The 15,710-nt window shown below is 33.9% G+C and overlaps 1 protein-coding gene across 4 annotated transcripts in view; it reads right to left on the reverse strand.

Moving 5' to 3' along the window:
* The window catches only part of LOC136043391 (caspase b-like), a 128,098-nt gene that overhangs the window by 68,771 nt on the left and 43,617 nt on the right, over positions 1-15,710 (reverse strand). For all 4 annotated transcript variants that reach the window (XM_065728316.1, XM_065728303.1, XM_065728311.1 and 1 more), the window contains exons 4-6: positions 11,320-11,457; positions 10,480-10,628; positions 6,961-7,203 (exon numbers count right to left, since the gene is read on the reverse strand). In XM_065728316.1, coding sequence (XP_065584388.1) covers positions 6,961-7,203; positions 10,480-10,628; positions 11,320-11,457 — 530 coding nt within the window. The remainder of the gene's footprint in view (positions 1-6,960; positions 7,204-10,479; positions 10,629-11,319; positions 11,458-15,710) is intronic.

Raw genomic sequence — 15,710 nt, forward strand, 5'->3', positions numbered from 1 at the left:
AATATCAAATCAAGATGTGATCGAAGTTAAAATATTAAATATAAGCAAATGTAATAGTAAACAGGATGCAATTGCTTCTGCAGCTGTAACATTCAAGTTTCAAGACCTTGCTTTTAAAGTTTAAAAAAAAGTTAAAATTAGCCCCCACTGGGATTTTTGTGTCGGAAAATCTGACAAAACGAAAACGTGATATTCTGAACTTAGCAAGGGATAAATATGAGAATGAGCAAGTGCGGTCTGATCAAGGTTTGATTTATGTATGTCTCGCTAGTGATCCGTTTCCACATCCCTTAGGGGCTATCGATGATATTGTTTAAAAGTATGTGCTACTAGCTAAAAGTGGTTATATAGTCACTACTTGTTTTTTTTCTTTCTTTTTTTTTACTTTTTTAGATGATACATTTCTCCAAGTTAACTTAAAGTTGTGGTGAGAGACTAAGGACCTTTAATAATCCATTTTGAGCTAGAGATATTGTTAATACTGATATTGCACTTGAAAGCTCTTCTATCATATATCGACTAGATAAAGATAGCTGTTACGTAAATGTACTTTTTTCGGTATTTAGTGCTGATGAAAATTTTTTGTCTTGGTCATTGGAATTGTCACTTTATGTCATCGTATCCTGAGATTCTGCAGATGCTTGATAATACGAATTGCAGATTTGATATTATAGGCCTATGTGAGACTTTCTTAACGTCAGATCATTCTTTGTCACTTTATAGTTTTAATCGATAGCATATTTGTTCGATCTCACCTACTTGCTACTTTTTTACTGATGTAATAATTAGTGAGTCTTCTGATCATTTTCCTGTGGTGGTAGTTACTTCCTTTCTACGTACACAAAGGTTAGAAATAAAGAGGTTAAGAAAAGGCTACTGGAAAAAGGGAATGTTAATAAAATTAGGCAGGAACTGAGCTTTCTCTCGTGGCAAAGGGCTTATGATGAATATGAAAGTCCATCAGCTAGATTTGATAAGTTCTTAGGCATTGTTCAACTGATATTTGACTCAACATGTCCAATAAGAACTTCCAAGCTGAAGAAATATACTCCTAGAAAACCATGAACAATGGTTTAGCTTCTTTGACTAATCCAGAAAAATGATCTGGACGTACTTTATTTGAATTCAGAGTCACAGGAGGTGTCGACCTCGCAGATCTTGTGTTCAAAAATATTATGGGATGAAATTTGAAAATAATAAAGGGAACACGAAAGGTAAGTGGAAAACTAAAACTGAATTATCAAATAACGACAAGAAAAATGAAAATCCAGGTAGCTTAAAAATTGACGGTAGAATAGTTGTTGAAAGTAAGGGAATTTTTCATGTTTTGGGTGAGTATTTTTCAGCAATAGGTAAATCAGTAAGCGAAATTTCATATAATGATTGCATTAAAATTGCTGAGCCTTTTAAAGATGACAGAGGGTTGGGGTTAAACATAAACATTGCTGAAACTAATCTAGAGGAGATGAAGCAAATAATAGAATTGATGAAATTAAATTTGCCTGGGAGTAATTATCTCAATCTTCAAACATTTAAATTATTAATCGTTTATTTGTTACCCTGCCTTGTGTATTTGAATAATTTATCGCTGAAAAAGGCTGAGTTTCCTTCACGATTAAATGAGGGCATGGCTTTCTGTTTGCATAAAAAGGTTCAAAGACAGATCCCTCAAACTGGAGACCGATTTTGATATTGTCTTCTTTTTTAGAGCAATATGAAAAGACCATGCATTTGTTAATGTTTTAGAACGAATTTCATAGCTTTTTGTAGAATTACATAAAAAAACTAGTTTTTTTAACTGAAAGTAAGGAGCGACATTAAAACTTAAAACGAACAGAAATTACTCCGTATATGAAATGGGTTGTCCCCTCTGCAATCCCTCGCTCTTTACGCTAAAGCTTTTAATTGTTTTAAAAATCAGAATTGTGGCAAAGAGTCAAACTTTAGAGTAAAGAGCGAGGGATTGCGGAGGGGACAACCCATTTCATATACGGAGTAATTTCTGTTCGTTTTAAGTTTTAATGTCGCTCCTTACTTTCAGTTAAAAAAACTAGTTTTTTCTATGTAATTTCTGAACGTTTTTTAATTAATTCATGTTTGATTTTGGCTCTCCACACATAAATTATTAAAATGAAATTTGCATATTAATTCCTTTTTTGGCTAAATGGCTTTCTCTTAGTTTTGATCAGACGATTTTGAGAAATAAGGGATGGGGAAGGAGGCCTAGTTGCCATGCAATTTTTCGGTTACATAAAAAGGCAACTATAAATTTTAATTTTTAAAGAATTTTTTATTAGTAAAAAATACGCGTAACTTAAGAATTATGTTACGTAACAAACTTTTATATTCTTTAATTTTTATTATGTATATGAGGGGGTTTGTACCCTCGTTAATACCTCGTTCCTTACACTAAGTCGTAAGTTTTGTCCCAATTCTTTAAGAATGACCCCTGAATCAGAAAGGCCCTAGAATAAATAATTGAAATTACTAAAAATACTATAGCATACAGAGCGAGGTATTTATCTCCTCCTAAATACCTCGCTCTTTATGCTAAAGTATTTTTAGAACCCCTCATATGCGTAATAATCTCTGTTCGTTTTAAGTTTCAATGCTACTCTTTTCTTTCAATTGAAAAAACTTTTCCATGTTTATTTTTTCATTGTTTTTTTTTATAGTAATTTAGAAAATCCTGCACCCTTTTCATTGAATTTCTGTTCCCCCATGACATATTTCTCCAAGGAAAGATCCTCCTACATAGCCCCTCTCCTCAACCCCACCCCCAAAACCAAAGAAAAAATCCCCTGAAAACGACTGTAGACTTCCCGATAACCATTATTATACGTGAACACTGGTCGAAGTTTGTAACTTGCAGCCCCTCCCCCAGGGACTGTGGGGGAGTAAGTCATTCTCAAAGACATAGTTATTATGGTTTTTGACTATGCGGAACAAAATAGCTATCCCAAAATTTTGATCTGTTGACTTTGGAGAAAAAATGAGCGTGGGAGGGGGCCTAGGTGCCCTCCAATTTGTTTGGTCACTTAAAAAGGGCACTAGAACTTTTCATTTCCGTTAGAATGAGCCCTCTTGCGACATTCTAGGATCACTTGGTCGATACGATGACCCCTGGGAAAAAAAAACAAAACAAACAAATAAACACGCACCCGTGATTTGTCTTCTGGCAAAAAATACAAAATTCCACATTTTTGTAGATAGGAGCTTGAAAATTTTGTTATAGGGTTCTCTGATACGCCGAATGCGATAGTGTGATTTTCGTTAGGATTCTGTGACTTTTAGGGGGTGTTTTCCCCTATTTTCTAAAATAAGGCAAAATTTTTCAGGCTCGTAACTTTTGATGACAAAGACTAAATTTGATGAGACTTATATATTTAAAATCAGCATGAAAATCTGATTCTTTTGATGTATATTTTAGCATCAAAATTCCGTTTTTTAGAGTTTCGTTTTCTATTGAGCCGGGTCGCTCCTTACTACAGTTCGTTACCACGAACTGTTTGATTGGTACTCCCATTATTTTAAATAATAAAACATGTCTGAATGGTATATTCTTAAATCAAGCTTTTAATGTAAATTATTATGTTTTTATCTTGATTACAATTTGAGTTGGAAATTACACTGTGATTCAGTAGCAGCAAAAGTGGATTAGAGGATTAGGATTAGGTCTTATAAGAAGGATAAGAAATGAGCTCCCGCCCAGGATTCTAATGATGCTCTATCATTCTCTGATCATCCATATATATCTTATGGCCCTTTGCCATGGACTAGTTCTTTTTTGTCAAGTTTTCAAAAAATTCATTTTTTACGACATAAAGTTTTTCGTGTCTTAAGAGATTATGTGAGGTTTGAAGATAGTACTTTGAGTTGATTCATGAAATTAAAGATTATAAATGTTTATAGGTTAAAATATTATAAACTAGCTAATTTTCTTATGAATGTTTGAATTGTTACTCATTAGAGTGTTTTTGGGACTTTTTTGAGTCTAACTCGTTTTACCATTGTTATGAAACAAGGCATTATTAAGGGATAGTGTTTGAGGCTTGGAGTATCCAACGTGGATCTTTATTTCTACATTTTGCAGGACCACAGCTGTGGAATTGACTCCCTGAGGGTGTATACGTAACAGATAATGCTACCCAGTTCAAGAGTGGGTTGAAACGTTACCTTCATGGCTGCCAAATTGACACATTTTGTGTGAAAATGACACAATTTGATGTTACGTGACACAATGACACATTCAGACATTCAGAAAATGACACATTTTTCAATAAAAAATGACACAATCGACAAAAATTACACATTTTTCAAAAAAAGATGACAGAGTTTTATCAAAAAAAAATGACACATTTTTGTCATCCTAGTCTTGATTTTTAAATGGTAATAAAAGAAAAGTAAAATTTCAATTTTCTACCTCCAGAAAAGCTACAAACTAATGGAAGGGAATAGCGCTGCCTAGCGGTGGCAGTAGTACACAAACAGTGCAGAATACAGGACAGATGCCATCACCGTATTTAAAACTTAAACGACGCGAAAAAAACAGCCATAGGCGGAAATTTCAAATCAAAATGCACGCTGAATATCTGAACTTAATTGGCTTCTTGATTGAGTATTTGATGTAGCCAACTGGTAAGTACTTAATAGTAAAAATTAAACAGCATGCAGTTTACCAAAGCTGTGTGCATAAGCAGCAACTCCCATTTTTAGGAGTATAGGAGGGGTATCCAACCTTGGACAAGATTACAAATTTCCAGAGAATTCTTTTCTTCAGAATAATCCGTCCAGCCTAAAAATGCACCAAAAAATATGACAGAAATACTAGATTGAAGCTGGTTGAATGGCTTACATATTGAGTAAATAAAAAGCTTAGCCAATAAAGCCGATTACGTATAGAGCCGATTACGATTACGACGTCATACGAAAAGTCTATTTTCAATTTGCTGTCGGAATTGATTGTCCCTAAAACTTTTATAAATGTAAACTTGCCTCGTTGGCCGCCCAGACACAAATTCATAGTGTGTAACATTAATTTAATCGAATGTTTCTATTTCTTTCATGACGTCACAAAAAGGTCAAGATCCCAAGATAATTGGATAAGGTTAAGTTTACTCCTTTTTGAACTGATTTGGAAAAGATTATATATTCAAAACTCTAAATAAAGATTTGACAATTAAATATGATACCACCTGTAGCAAAAAAATATGACACATTTTGTGACACATTATGGAATCTGAGATGACACAAAAAGTACATTTTCGGAAAAAATATGACACACTCCCTAAAAAAAATTTGGCAGCCCTGGTTACCTTCTGGGAAGTTGTTAATGATTTAAGTTGATTGAAGTATGTCTTGCTGTTGATTCGTTTCCACTTTTTTTATGGTTCTATTGACGATATTGTTTAATAATGTGTACTAATGGTTAAAAGTTGTTATATTTTCACTACTTTTTCTTTATTTTGATTTATAGGTGAAGCCTGAATATTATTAGTAGATTACAAAGATGAAAACAACCATCATATACAACACATTGGGTTTCCCTGATGATTGTTGAAAGATTGTGTAAGCATTATTTTGGTTAATAAATTATTTCTCTCTCGCTCTGTCTCTCTTTAAAATACCCAGGTCCGTCCATTAGATGTCGCTGACGTATTTTTTTGATCGTCATCATGCACATGCTATGTTTTGAGACAGCTCAACATCTTCCACAACATTCCCTTAAAGTTCAGCCGAATACATCCAGTTTCATCGGGGATACAGGATCAAAGACTATCCTCTCCCTCAGCCGAAAAAGACCTGTAAATGTTTGTATATGCCTTATGTGTAGTTATGTCCTAAAGACTAGGGGAGGGGTTCCATCATCCACCTATTCTTACCTACTGGAAATTTGAGCTATTTTGCAACGAAATGGTTATCTCAAAATTTTGGTCAGGTATCTTTGAAGGGGATACAATTAAAATGGAGAGGGTCTGGTTTCCCTTCAATGACTTTCACCTCTTAAAAATACCATTTGACATCTGATTGAAAGAGCATCTCTAAATCTTCAAAGTATATAAAATAACACATTGAAGTATGTCTATTTCTCATTAGCTGTCTATTGGATGGAACACGTGATTATCTCATATGTGGGGTATAAGCTGTAGTGGTTTTGGGAACTAATTTTGCCAGCCTGTTTGAAAGTATTCCTTGACAGAGGGAGAGTATCAGAGCATTGGCTCTCCTGCGTTAAGACACGACCGGGGTTTTACAGATCAAAGATATTTACTTATAATAAGAGGTGGAACTTAGAGAAATTTTTAGACATCGTATTAAGCGTGGGTTACCTTCACTGGTGTATTTTCAACGCTTGACAGTCTTATTGACTAGAAATAGGTGTTTTCACTCTACTGTAGGTGGCACCGGAATTCTAAGCTTTTTATAGATATTACCGATGGGGTTACACTTCATAACGTAAAATTTGGGGTTTCCATCGAACAAAGCTTTTCCAACTTTAAATTAACATGTTAATCGTACTTTAGACAGTTGATATGCTTAACTTTCAAGGAAATGAGAGTTTAGTTCAAGCCTTTTGAATTAGACGAGTTTGCAACGCATAAGGATAATGTGAATGGGGCTCTGTGGTAAAAGTGTTGCGTTAAATAGTATTGAATTCTGTTTCAATTTTTTAGTGAAACTGTATTTTAAACTGATTGAGTTTTTTGTAAAACTCAAACAAATAATTTCAGTTTTATTAATCACAAAGAATAAAAACAAAATGCTAACATCATTCAGTAAAAAAGTTATCCCTTTAGAATTTTAGATCATAAAAATTTTTAAATCTAGAATAATGTGCATCCTTGTTTTACCTCTGAAGAAGGATAGGTGCATGAAAGCTCGAGCGGGGGAGCTTTTTAATTCGGAAAAATAACTGGGTCAAATCAAGATACTCAATGGGCAATTCAGAATGACACTTACTCCTTTTTCTGCTTGATTCTCTTGAAAGCTCTTACAGGGAAAACTTCCGCGACTTTTTTCAAAGATGGAGCTGTTTTTTCAATAAGATCATTTGATACTTCTAAAGGCTTCATGGCTTGTTTTTTTGCTTCGTCCATGGGCTCCATTACTGAAGTTTCAGGGTGTAATAGTAGATGCCTCGATACTTGACGAACAACTTTGGAATATGGATTAGGTATATCAACACTTCTATACAATTCTCTCCTGTTAAAATAAAACAATGATAGAATTAAAAAATCCCTTCAAACAGACAAATTATTTTTAATAATGGGTATCATGTATATACAGCAGAGTGTTAAGTCAGTTATAGTCAAAGACTAGTCTAATTATAGTTTTATACGGTTTTATTGAGTATTTTTTACATTTTTTTTTCATAGGGGTCCTTTTATTGCAAACTTTTTTGTTAGGGGAAATTTTTTTTTAGAGGGCCCGAAAAGTACCGAAAGATCCATTTTAATGTTGCTCATCAAAGGTTATGAGCCTTAGAAATATTGCCTGATTTTGAAAAAGGGGGAACCAAACACTAAAAGTCAAATATTCTTAAGGGAAATTCCACCATCAGATTCAGCGAATCAGAGAACCTGACTGTAGTGGATTCAAGCTCCTACCTGAGATGGAATTTCAATTTTTGCCAGAAGAAGGGTCAAGGATGGGTGTTTATTTGTTTCTTTGTATTTTTATTTTTCCAGGGGTGATTCTATGGATTTAATGGTCCAAAAATAACAGAAGATGGCTCGCTTGAATGAAAATAAAAAATAATTTGTTACCTTTTAAAGAGAACATAAAGATTGGGGGATATCGAAGCCCTCTCCTACCCACTTTTTTCCCTGAATCGCTTGGTTAATATTTTGAAATACCTTTGTTGTTCAGCATAGTGGGAAGATCCAATAACTGTGCCTTTCAAGATGACATGACCTCGCACGTTCCTTGGGGAAAGGTCTATAACTAATAAAATTTGCCCAGCGTTTCTGCATAATATTTGTTTATGGGAAGCAAACATACATTTTTGGAATGGGGGGAGAAATTGTCTGCTTGGGAGATTTTATACGGAGAGATTTTTACTTAGGAACTTTTCAGAGGGAATTTTCCAGGAAGGGGTGATTTTTCAGAGTAAATTTTGACACTGGGGGAATTTGCAGAATTTCTTTAAGAAACTATTTTTAATTGCTCTGCTTTCTATTCACCGACAAAATTTTACGCGTTGAGATGTTAAGGGTTATTGCCCTGGGTAGATTGTGACCGGAATATAATTGGATAAGGGATTTATCTTTGAGGGGGACCCGTGGAGATTGAGTCGGATTTCCTGGCGTTATTTAAAAAATGATCAGAAGTTCAACACATTTTTTTTTTCATTGGAAAGAAATGAATAATATACATATTTAAATCAAACAGAAATTATAACGGTTATTAGGGGAACACAAGGGTCTTTCAATTAGAACCAAAAAGAAGCTTTTTCAAAAGTAATAAGAAACTATAAAATGAAGAGTGAGGTATTGAGAATGGGGCAGCCCCTTCGTCATATACGCAATATTGTCTATTTGTTTTAAGTTTTAATATCGCTTGTTACTTTCAGTTGAAAAGATTGTTGTCTTCCTTATTAATTAAATATAAAAAAAAGTTTTTTTTTAAATGAAAGTAAGGAGCGACATTAAAACTTAAAACGAACAGTTTGATACGCTACAGTTTGACTCTTTCTCTTAACTCTACTTCTTAAAACAGTAAAAAACTTTAGCGTAAAGAGCGGGGCCTTGAAGAGGAAAATATCCTTTCATATACGGAGTAATTTCTGTTCGTTTTAAGTTTTAATGTTGCTCCTTACTTTCATTTAAAAAAACTTGTTTTTTCTATTTAGTTTCTGGACGTCTTTTAATTAATGCATGTTTTGATCTTGGCTCTCCGCATATAAATAATTAAAACGAAATTCGCATATTTTTTTTTTTTTGGCTAAATGGCTTTCTCATAGTTTAAATCGGAAGATTTTGAGAAAAAAGGAGCGAGGGCCCTCTAATTTTTTGACTAATTAAAAAGGCGACTAGAACTTTTAATTTTCTAGAACTTTAATTCGAGGCAACCAATGGCCTCGAAAATTTTATTGATCTATTTTATCATGTAAATTTCAAAGTATCATAAAAATTTTGTCATGTGTTATATTCTGGAAAAAAAATCCCTCAAAAATAGCTGGTGTAGCACTGACTTTAAGCGGGGCAGTAAATAAATGGTTTCTAGACTGGGAACCAATCAATTATTGCATCTTTCAAGCGTGTTTAGCGACAACCCAGGCAAAAATAACGCTTATAGCTGTATGTTCACCAACAAATAACTCGAGGAATTCTTAATTAGAAACTTTCCACTACTTGTTACGCGGCGTTACCAATAAGAATCATCGAACTAAATCGATCATACACTCGTCAACAAGTACTGTAACTTAACTCGCCAGCAATTTCAAGATTACAGTCGTGAAATAGTATATTCTCCCTAGAGATTACTTTAAGAGCGTATTAAGAATGCAAAGTTGAATTCATGGCTATAAGAAATGGAAGAAGGAAAAAAGGGTAAGCAATGAATCTAATCCAGTCGGCCTGTTTATAGGCAGTGATATGACAGTTGAAAAACCTATAGAGAAGAATTAACAAAATAGTAAAAATATGTGCAATGAATAAGAAAAGACTAAATGATGAGAACGTTGCAACCAATGCAGAAAAGACACATTGCCATGTCGACAGTAAAACCGTATCCATGCTAACGAAAAAGCACTCCAATGCCCGATTTAGCTGATATACTATTGTAGAAGACAATGTTGTCCATTTACAAAGGATAACTTTTTGGGTCTAATCCTGTTTGAAGAAGTTGCTTCAGTCCTATATTCCCTCAAAAATGGGAAAACCGCTGGATACGATGACGCTGCTTGAGAGCAGCTGAAATGCAAAATAAGAGCTGTTGCTTCCGATTTGAAAGAATAAATAATTTTTAAACTTTTTTAGAAGGAAAGCGAAACCCTTTTATTATATCTGGAGAGGCATTACACTTCAGTCCGTCGGAAGCAAAGTGTCAAATTGTCAAATTGTGCTTACAGATTCCAGGCTAAAATGGATATTAGGACAACATGGCTTTCTACCAAATCATTTTTGAAGCTATTTGGAATTTAGGTTACATGGACAATTGAAAGAATGGAGTGATTTACAACTGCAGATTATTCTATGAAAGTTGGATTGAGAAAAAAAATGTACATTCTGACCAATTAAAATTTTGAATTCCACATACTTGAGAGCCCAATTTATTTATATATTTTTTTTTTGAGTGCTATGAATCCTTTCTACCTTTTGGTTTTGATCTTAAACTTGAACCTCAGCACCATAACTATTAAAGGTTCTTTGGATTTGATTAGGCTAGTCTGAATTAGAAGTCTTTTAAACCTTCCAATTTCCAAAAATACCTATTCCTTAAAAAGTAAAACGAATAACAAAGAATTTCTATAATTACCCATCACTACTAGTTAAATCCATACTGTCGATTAAGTCATCAATAGCACCTTTTTGATCATCGGTTAGTTTCTTTTTCTCTTCGAGCAGGGATGGAAACGTTATTTTTCGAACATCTTCTGAGTATATCAGCGTTATGTATTGTAGGTACTATAAAAATTATATCAGTGACACATTCATATACAATTATGTACAAACACACACAAACACACACGCACACACACACACACACACGCGCTTTTTTATATGTATTCTACTATAAAATCATAGTTCACGCGGCTTTTTAGCTTGACAATCAGGCGGCTCTATACTCACTGTTCGCTATTCCAAGATATTCCAAATTCTGTATTATTAGTCATTAATATTATGGTCAATAGAATCCATGAATTAATTCATAAGTCTGTTAGTTTTGCAGCTTGTTCAGTTATTTGCTATTTTTGTATATGTCCGCCAATTTTCCTAAACATTTAATTCAAATTATTTTTAAACAAGTATGCACAGGAATATTACTTTCAATGAAGCTAATTTGACAGGAAGGGTATATTACAAAATTGTTAGGATCGGTATTCTAAGAAGAAGCACTGTAGAAGTATCTCTTCGGGTTTATTTTTAAAAAAATAGCAATTCTTTTTTATATAGCAATGTCATTTGTTACTTTTACATGAAAAATTTGCCCTCTCTGGTCAAAACTACGCTTAAATATTAATTTGTAATCTGCTTAAGCGGAGTTCACGTCACACTTGTGAAAATATTTCGCATATTGTTAAATGAGTCAAGAATACCGTCCTACACAAAAAAAATAAAATATATACTAATAAAGAAGAAAACTTTCAAATAATACCTCTGTGCTGGGTTTGATTACTGGAGATAGAAAACCGACTTTGGGTGGCATGTTGTCACTATAAACTCGACGGACAATGGCCACCTTTTTAGACTCGGCAAGAGCATGTATAAAGGCAGAAAGCTTAACTTGTGAATTCTGGAAAAAATGAATTTTGATTAGATGCACATAAAAGTTTATACTAACAACAAAACTATTTAAGCATAGGATAATCAAGAGTGTTGGTTACGAATCGTTTAAACAGCTATAGCAGAGTATGTGGAGTAAGGTGTAACGTAAACTACAAGAAAAACTCTTTGTTACTATTTTGAAATTCAACCATATAAGATAAATTCGTATAATTATTTTTTACTTTCATTTAAGAAAATTAAATCATCTACTCAGGCGAAAAAAGACACTGTGAAAGAAAATTCAAAACATAACCGATTTTTCCTCTTACCAGTTTTTTTTGCTCTTTAGAACAGCTAATATAAACTTCTCCATGCATGAACATTTAAATTTTGCCACATGTGTGACAATGTCATTGTCATTGCATATAAAATGACGTCACTCACATAAAGATTTGCTCTTCAAAATTAAGGCTCTTAACGAGTTTTCTCAGACTTCTAACATATTTAGATCTTTTTTTAGTCCATGTTATTCCAGGATTTAAATTCTGTCGAAAAAAATATGGAGTAGTTTTCATAAAAAAAAATAAATACAAACATAGATACATACATAAACACACAATTATTGCTCACTTACAAGGCTAGTACTGTCTTAGCGATAATTGTGTGTGTATGTATGTCTGTGTTTTTTCTTGAAAATAGTCCCATATTTGTTGAGATAATTGGCATCCTCGGAAATATTCTGGCCTAAAAACGATCTAGATAGGTCAGAATTTTGAGAAAACTCCCTAAGAACCTTAATTCTAGAAAAAAAATAATGTGAGTGACGTAATTTTTATATGCATCATGTGGAAAAATTGAAGCTTTTCATGTATGAAGAAGTTTATTTTAAATTAATTAAACAGCGTAAAACTGGTAATTGCAAAAATATTTACATATATTTTGACAAGCCATCACAACAATTTATAAACCTTAAAAAACTAAACAAAAAGTTTCAAGGCTAGCAGAAATCGTTGTTAGAAATCTGACCAAATATCTATAAATAGATCTTAATATGAAAAGGCTTTAAATTGCGTAGCCACCAAAAAACTGATAATTGTAAGAATATGCGTATATATTTTAACAAGGGACTACAACAATTCAAAACCCTTACAAAAGAACACCCTTTGAATACAACCAGCTTCGAAAATTTGCAATTATTACAAATGATGATTCTCTATTTTGACAAGGGATTGCTACAAGTCAAAAACCTTAAAAAGAAAACCCTTTGAATACAACCAGTTATACAATGTCAGTAGGAAGGTCCAAAAAACAAAATTTTTGAGTTATTACAAATGATGATTCCTTATTTTGACAAGAGATTACAACGATTCAAAAACCTTAAAAACGAAAACCAAAAGTTGGAAGCTTAGTTCACTCCTACTCCCTTGCCTATAGTTAGCAATGTGTTTCAAAGTCATTGGTCTCATGAGAGTTTTAATTAAGGCCTAGTCGAAGTCCAGACATTTTACTCCCTAGTCAAATCTTTTTCAGATGCGGCAAATCAGTCAAAGACGAAGTTATCAGTTTTCTTCGCCGCTTCCACTAAACAAACATGAGAAGGTTGAACTCAAGGGATTTCCCACTCAAAATTAGGATTATAGCGTTGTTATTCTTCGTAATTCGGCAAGTAAATAGAAAGATTTATTTGCAAAAGAACTATTATTCGAGGAAAAAATTAGAGAAATTACTATTCGAGGAGAATTTTTTTATGGGGGGGGGGGGTTCAACTATTACGCAAGATATACCAGGAAAACACGGGAAAATTAAACATTTTGTAGCGAAAATTAAGCATTTTGAAAAGTTTGCGGGGGTGAATCCCTCCCCTGGGTACGTGCCTGTGGCCTGGTCATCTTTATTTGCCAGGGTGTGGTAAAAACTTGTGGAAATTACAAATAAAAAGTACATGTTTTCGGTTTTTCACTTCATGTCGACCTATTTATACAAATACAATTTAAATAATTGCTTGCAGCGAAGTGACCATTTACAAATATTACAAATAAATTACAAATATTTGTAATAATTATATCTATATATATAAAAATAAGTTGTCTGTCTGTGTGTCTGTCTGTCAGGTGACGTCATGTTTCTGTGTCGACTGACGTCATGAAGTTAGTTGTCGTCATTTTTGCTATGACGGTGACGTCATTAAAGATATTTAAGACATATATGTTCACGTATATATCTATTAATGTTTAAGTTTAAAATGACTGATGAACTTACAATGGCAAAAGCCGATTAAGATGCTCAAAGAGTCTATGCCAAAAAACTTGCTGCTGATAGAGAAAGTCAGAAAAGAAAGCGTGCCGAGGAATCAAAAGAACAGCAAGGAAACAGGCTTGAGGCTAAAGAACGCAAAACCGCGCAGTTAGATGAAGATCCACCTGGACAGCGAGAGTCGAAACATATCAAAACTGAAAATGATAGCGATGATGATTGGGTTTGGGATTTTGACTTGGATAAGGTCATCAATGCCTACCAGATTTTAGTTAAAAAAACAAAGGTTCGGCGATATGTATTTCATAGTGAAGCTGAAAAATAAAGAAGAAAAAGAAAACTGAAAAAAGAAAAAATGTAAAAAACCAAAAAATGGCAGTTTTTGGCTTGCAGCCCGAAATCAAAGATTTCGACGAAATCGTACAATATCAGGCTGGAAGATACATAAGCAGTAATGAAGCTGTTTGGCGAATTCTTTCATTTCCGATACATGAATGTAGTCCAGCTGTTGTTCACTTAGCGGTACATTTACAGAATGGTCAACGTGTTTATTTCTCGGAAACCAACGTGCAACAAAGAGCCCTGAATCCACCGGATACAAAATTAACAGCTTTTTTTTTCGCTTTGCAAAAATGATTCTTTTGCAAAAAAACTGCTGTATACTGAAGTGCCTTCGTATTACACATGGAATACTAAAAATAAAGTATTTGAACGTCGAAAACAGGGTAAGTCAGTCGACGGCCATCCTACCATCTTCAAAGATACCACGATAGGAAGACTCTACACCGTTCACCCCAATCAACATGAATGCTTCTTTCTACGCCTGCTTTTGGTGAATGTACCCGGTCCGACATCCTTTGAGCATTTGAGAACTGTAAACGGTACTATACATGACACTTACCGTAGTGCATGCCAAGCTCTGAATTTATTGGAGAATGACCAACACTGGGATAACTTAACCAATGACACGTGCGAAACGTCAACCCCAAGTCAAATTCGTGCATTGTTTGGCATCATTTTAACAACTTGCTCTCCATCAGCTCCTGCAGAGTTATGGGAAAAATATAAGTCAAAAATGTCCGAAGATATACTCCATCGAAAACAGTTAGAGACGTCAGATATGACGTCAGACGTTAGAAAACAGTTAGAGACGTCAGACTTTTGATTTTACATCAGAAATTTATAACTACACTTTAGTTATTATAGAAGATTTGTGCGTACGTATGGCAAACAAACCTCTTCAGGATTTGGGAATGCCTTCACCTAACCGTATCACTGCTGTTTCGACATGTGTAGAATTGGATCGTGAACAAAGTTACAGTACGAGTGATCTATTGTCGTATGTACAAAATAACATTTCCAAGTTAACGTCGGAACAAAAAGACATTTATGATACGATAATGCATTGTGTCGATAACAACGTTGGAGAAATTTTCTTTTTGGATGCGCCAGGAGGTTATTGCTTGCGGGAGATTTCAGGCAAACATTACCTATAATACCTAGATCAACTCCTGCAGACGAAATGAATGCTTGCCTGAAAAATTCTAATTTATGGGCATACGTAAAAATATTAAAATTAACTACAAATATGCGTGTCCGATTGCAAAACGATGACTCTGGTCAAACATTTTCAGATCAATTGCTGGCAATTGGAAACGGAAAGCTCCCAGTAGACTCAATTTCAGGACGTATACAACTACCTGCTGATTTCTGTAATTTAGTGACGTCCAAAAATGAATTGATTGAAAAAGCATTTCCGAATATTCTAAAAAATTATAAAAATAATAAATGGCTAAGTGAAAGAGCGATTCTCGCACCCAAAAATATAGATGTCCACGAAATCAACAATATTGTTTTGACCAAGATTCGAGACCAGGCAGTCCTTTACAAGTCAGTCGACACAGTTTTGGAACCAAATGAAGCGGTTAATTATCCATCTGAATTTTTAAATTCCATAGATCTTTCAGGGTTTCCACCACACGTGCTACAACTAAAAACAGGCGTACCAATAATACTTTTAAGAAATAT

The sequence above is a fragment of the Artemia franciscana genome, chromosome 2 (genome assembly GCF_032884065.1).
Source record: "Artemia franciscana chromosome 2, ASM3288406v1, whole genome shotgun sequence".
Classification (NCBI taxonomy): domain Eukaryota; kingdom Metazoa; phylum Arthropoda; class Branchiopoda; order Anostraca; family Artemiidae; genus Artemia; species Artemia franciscana.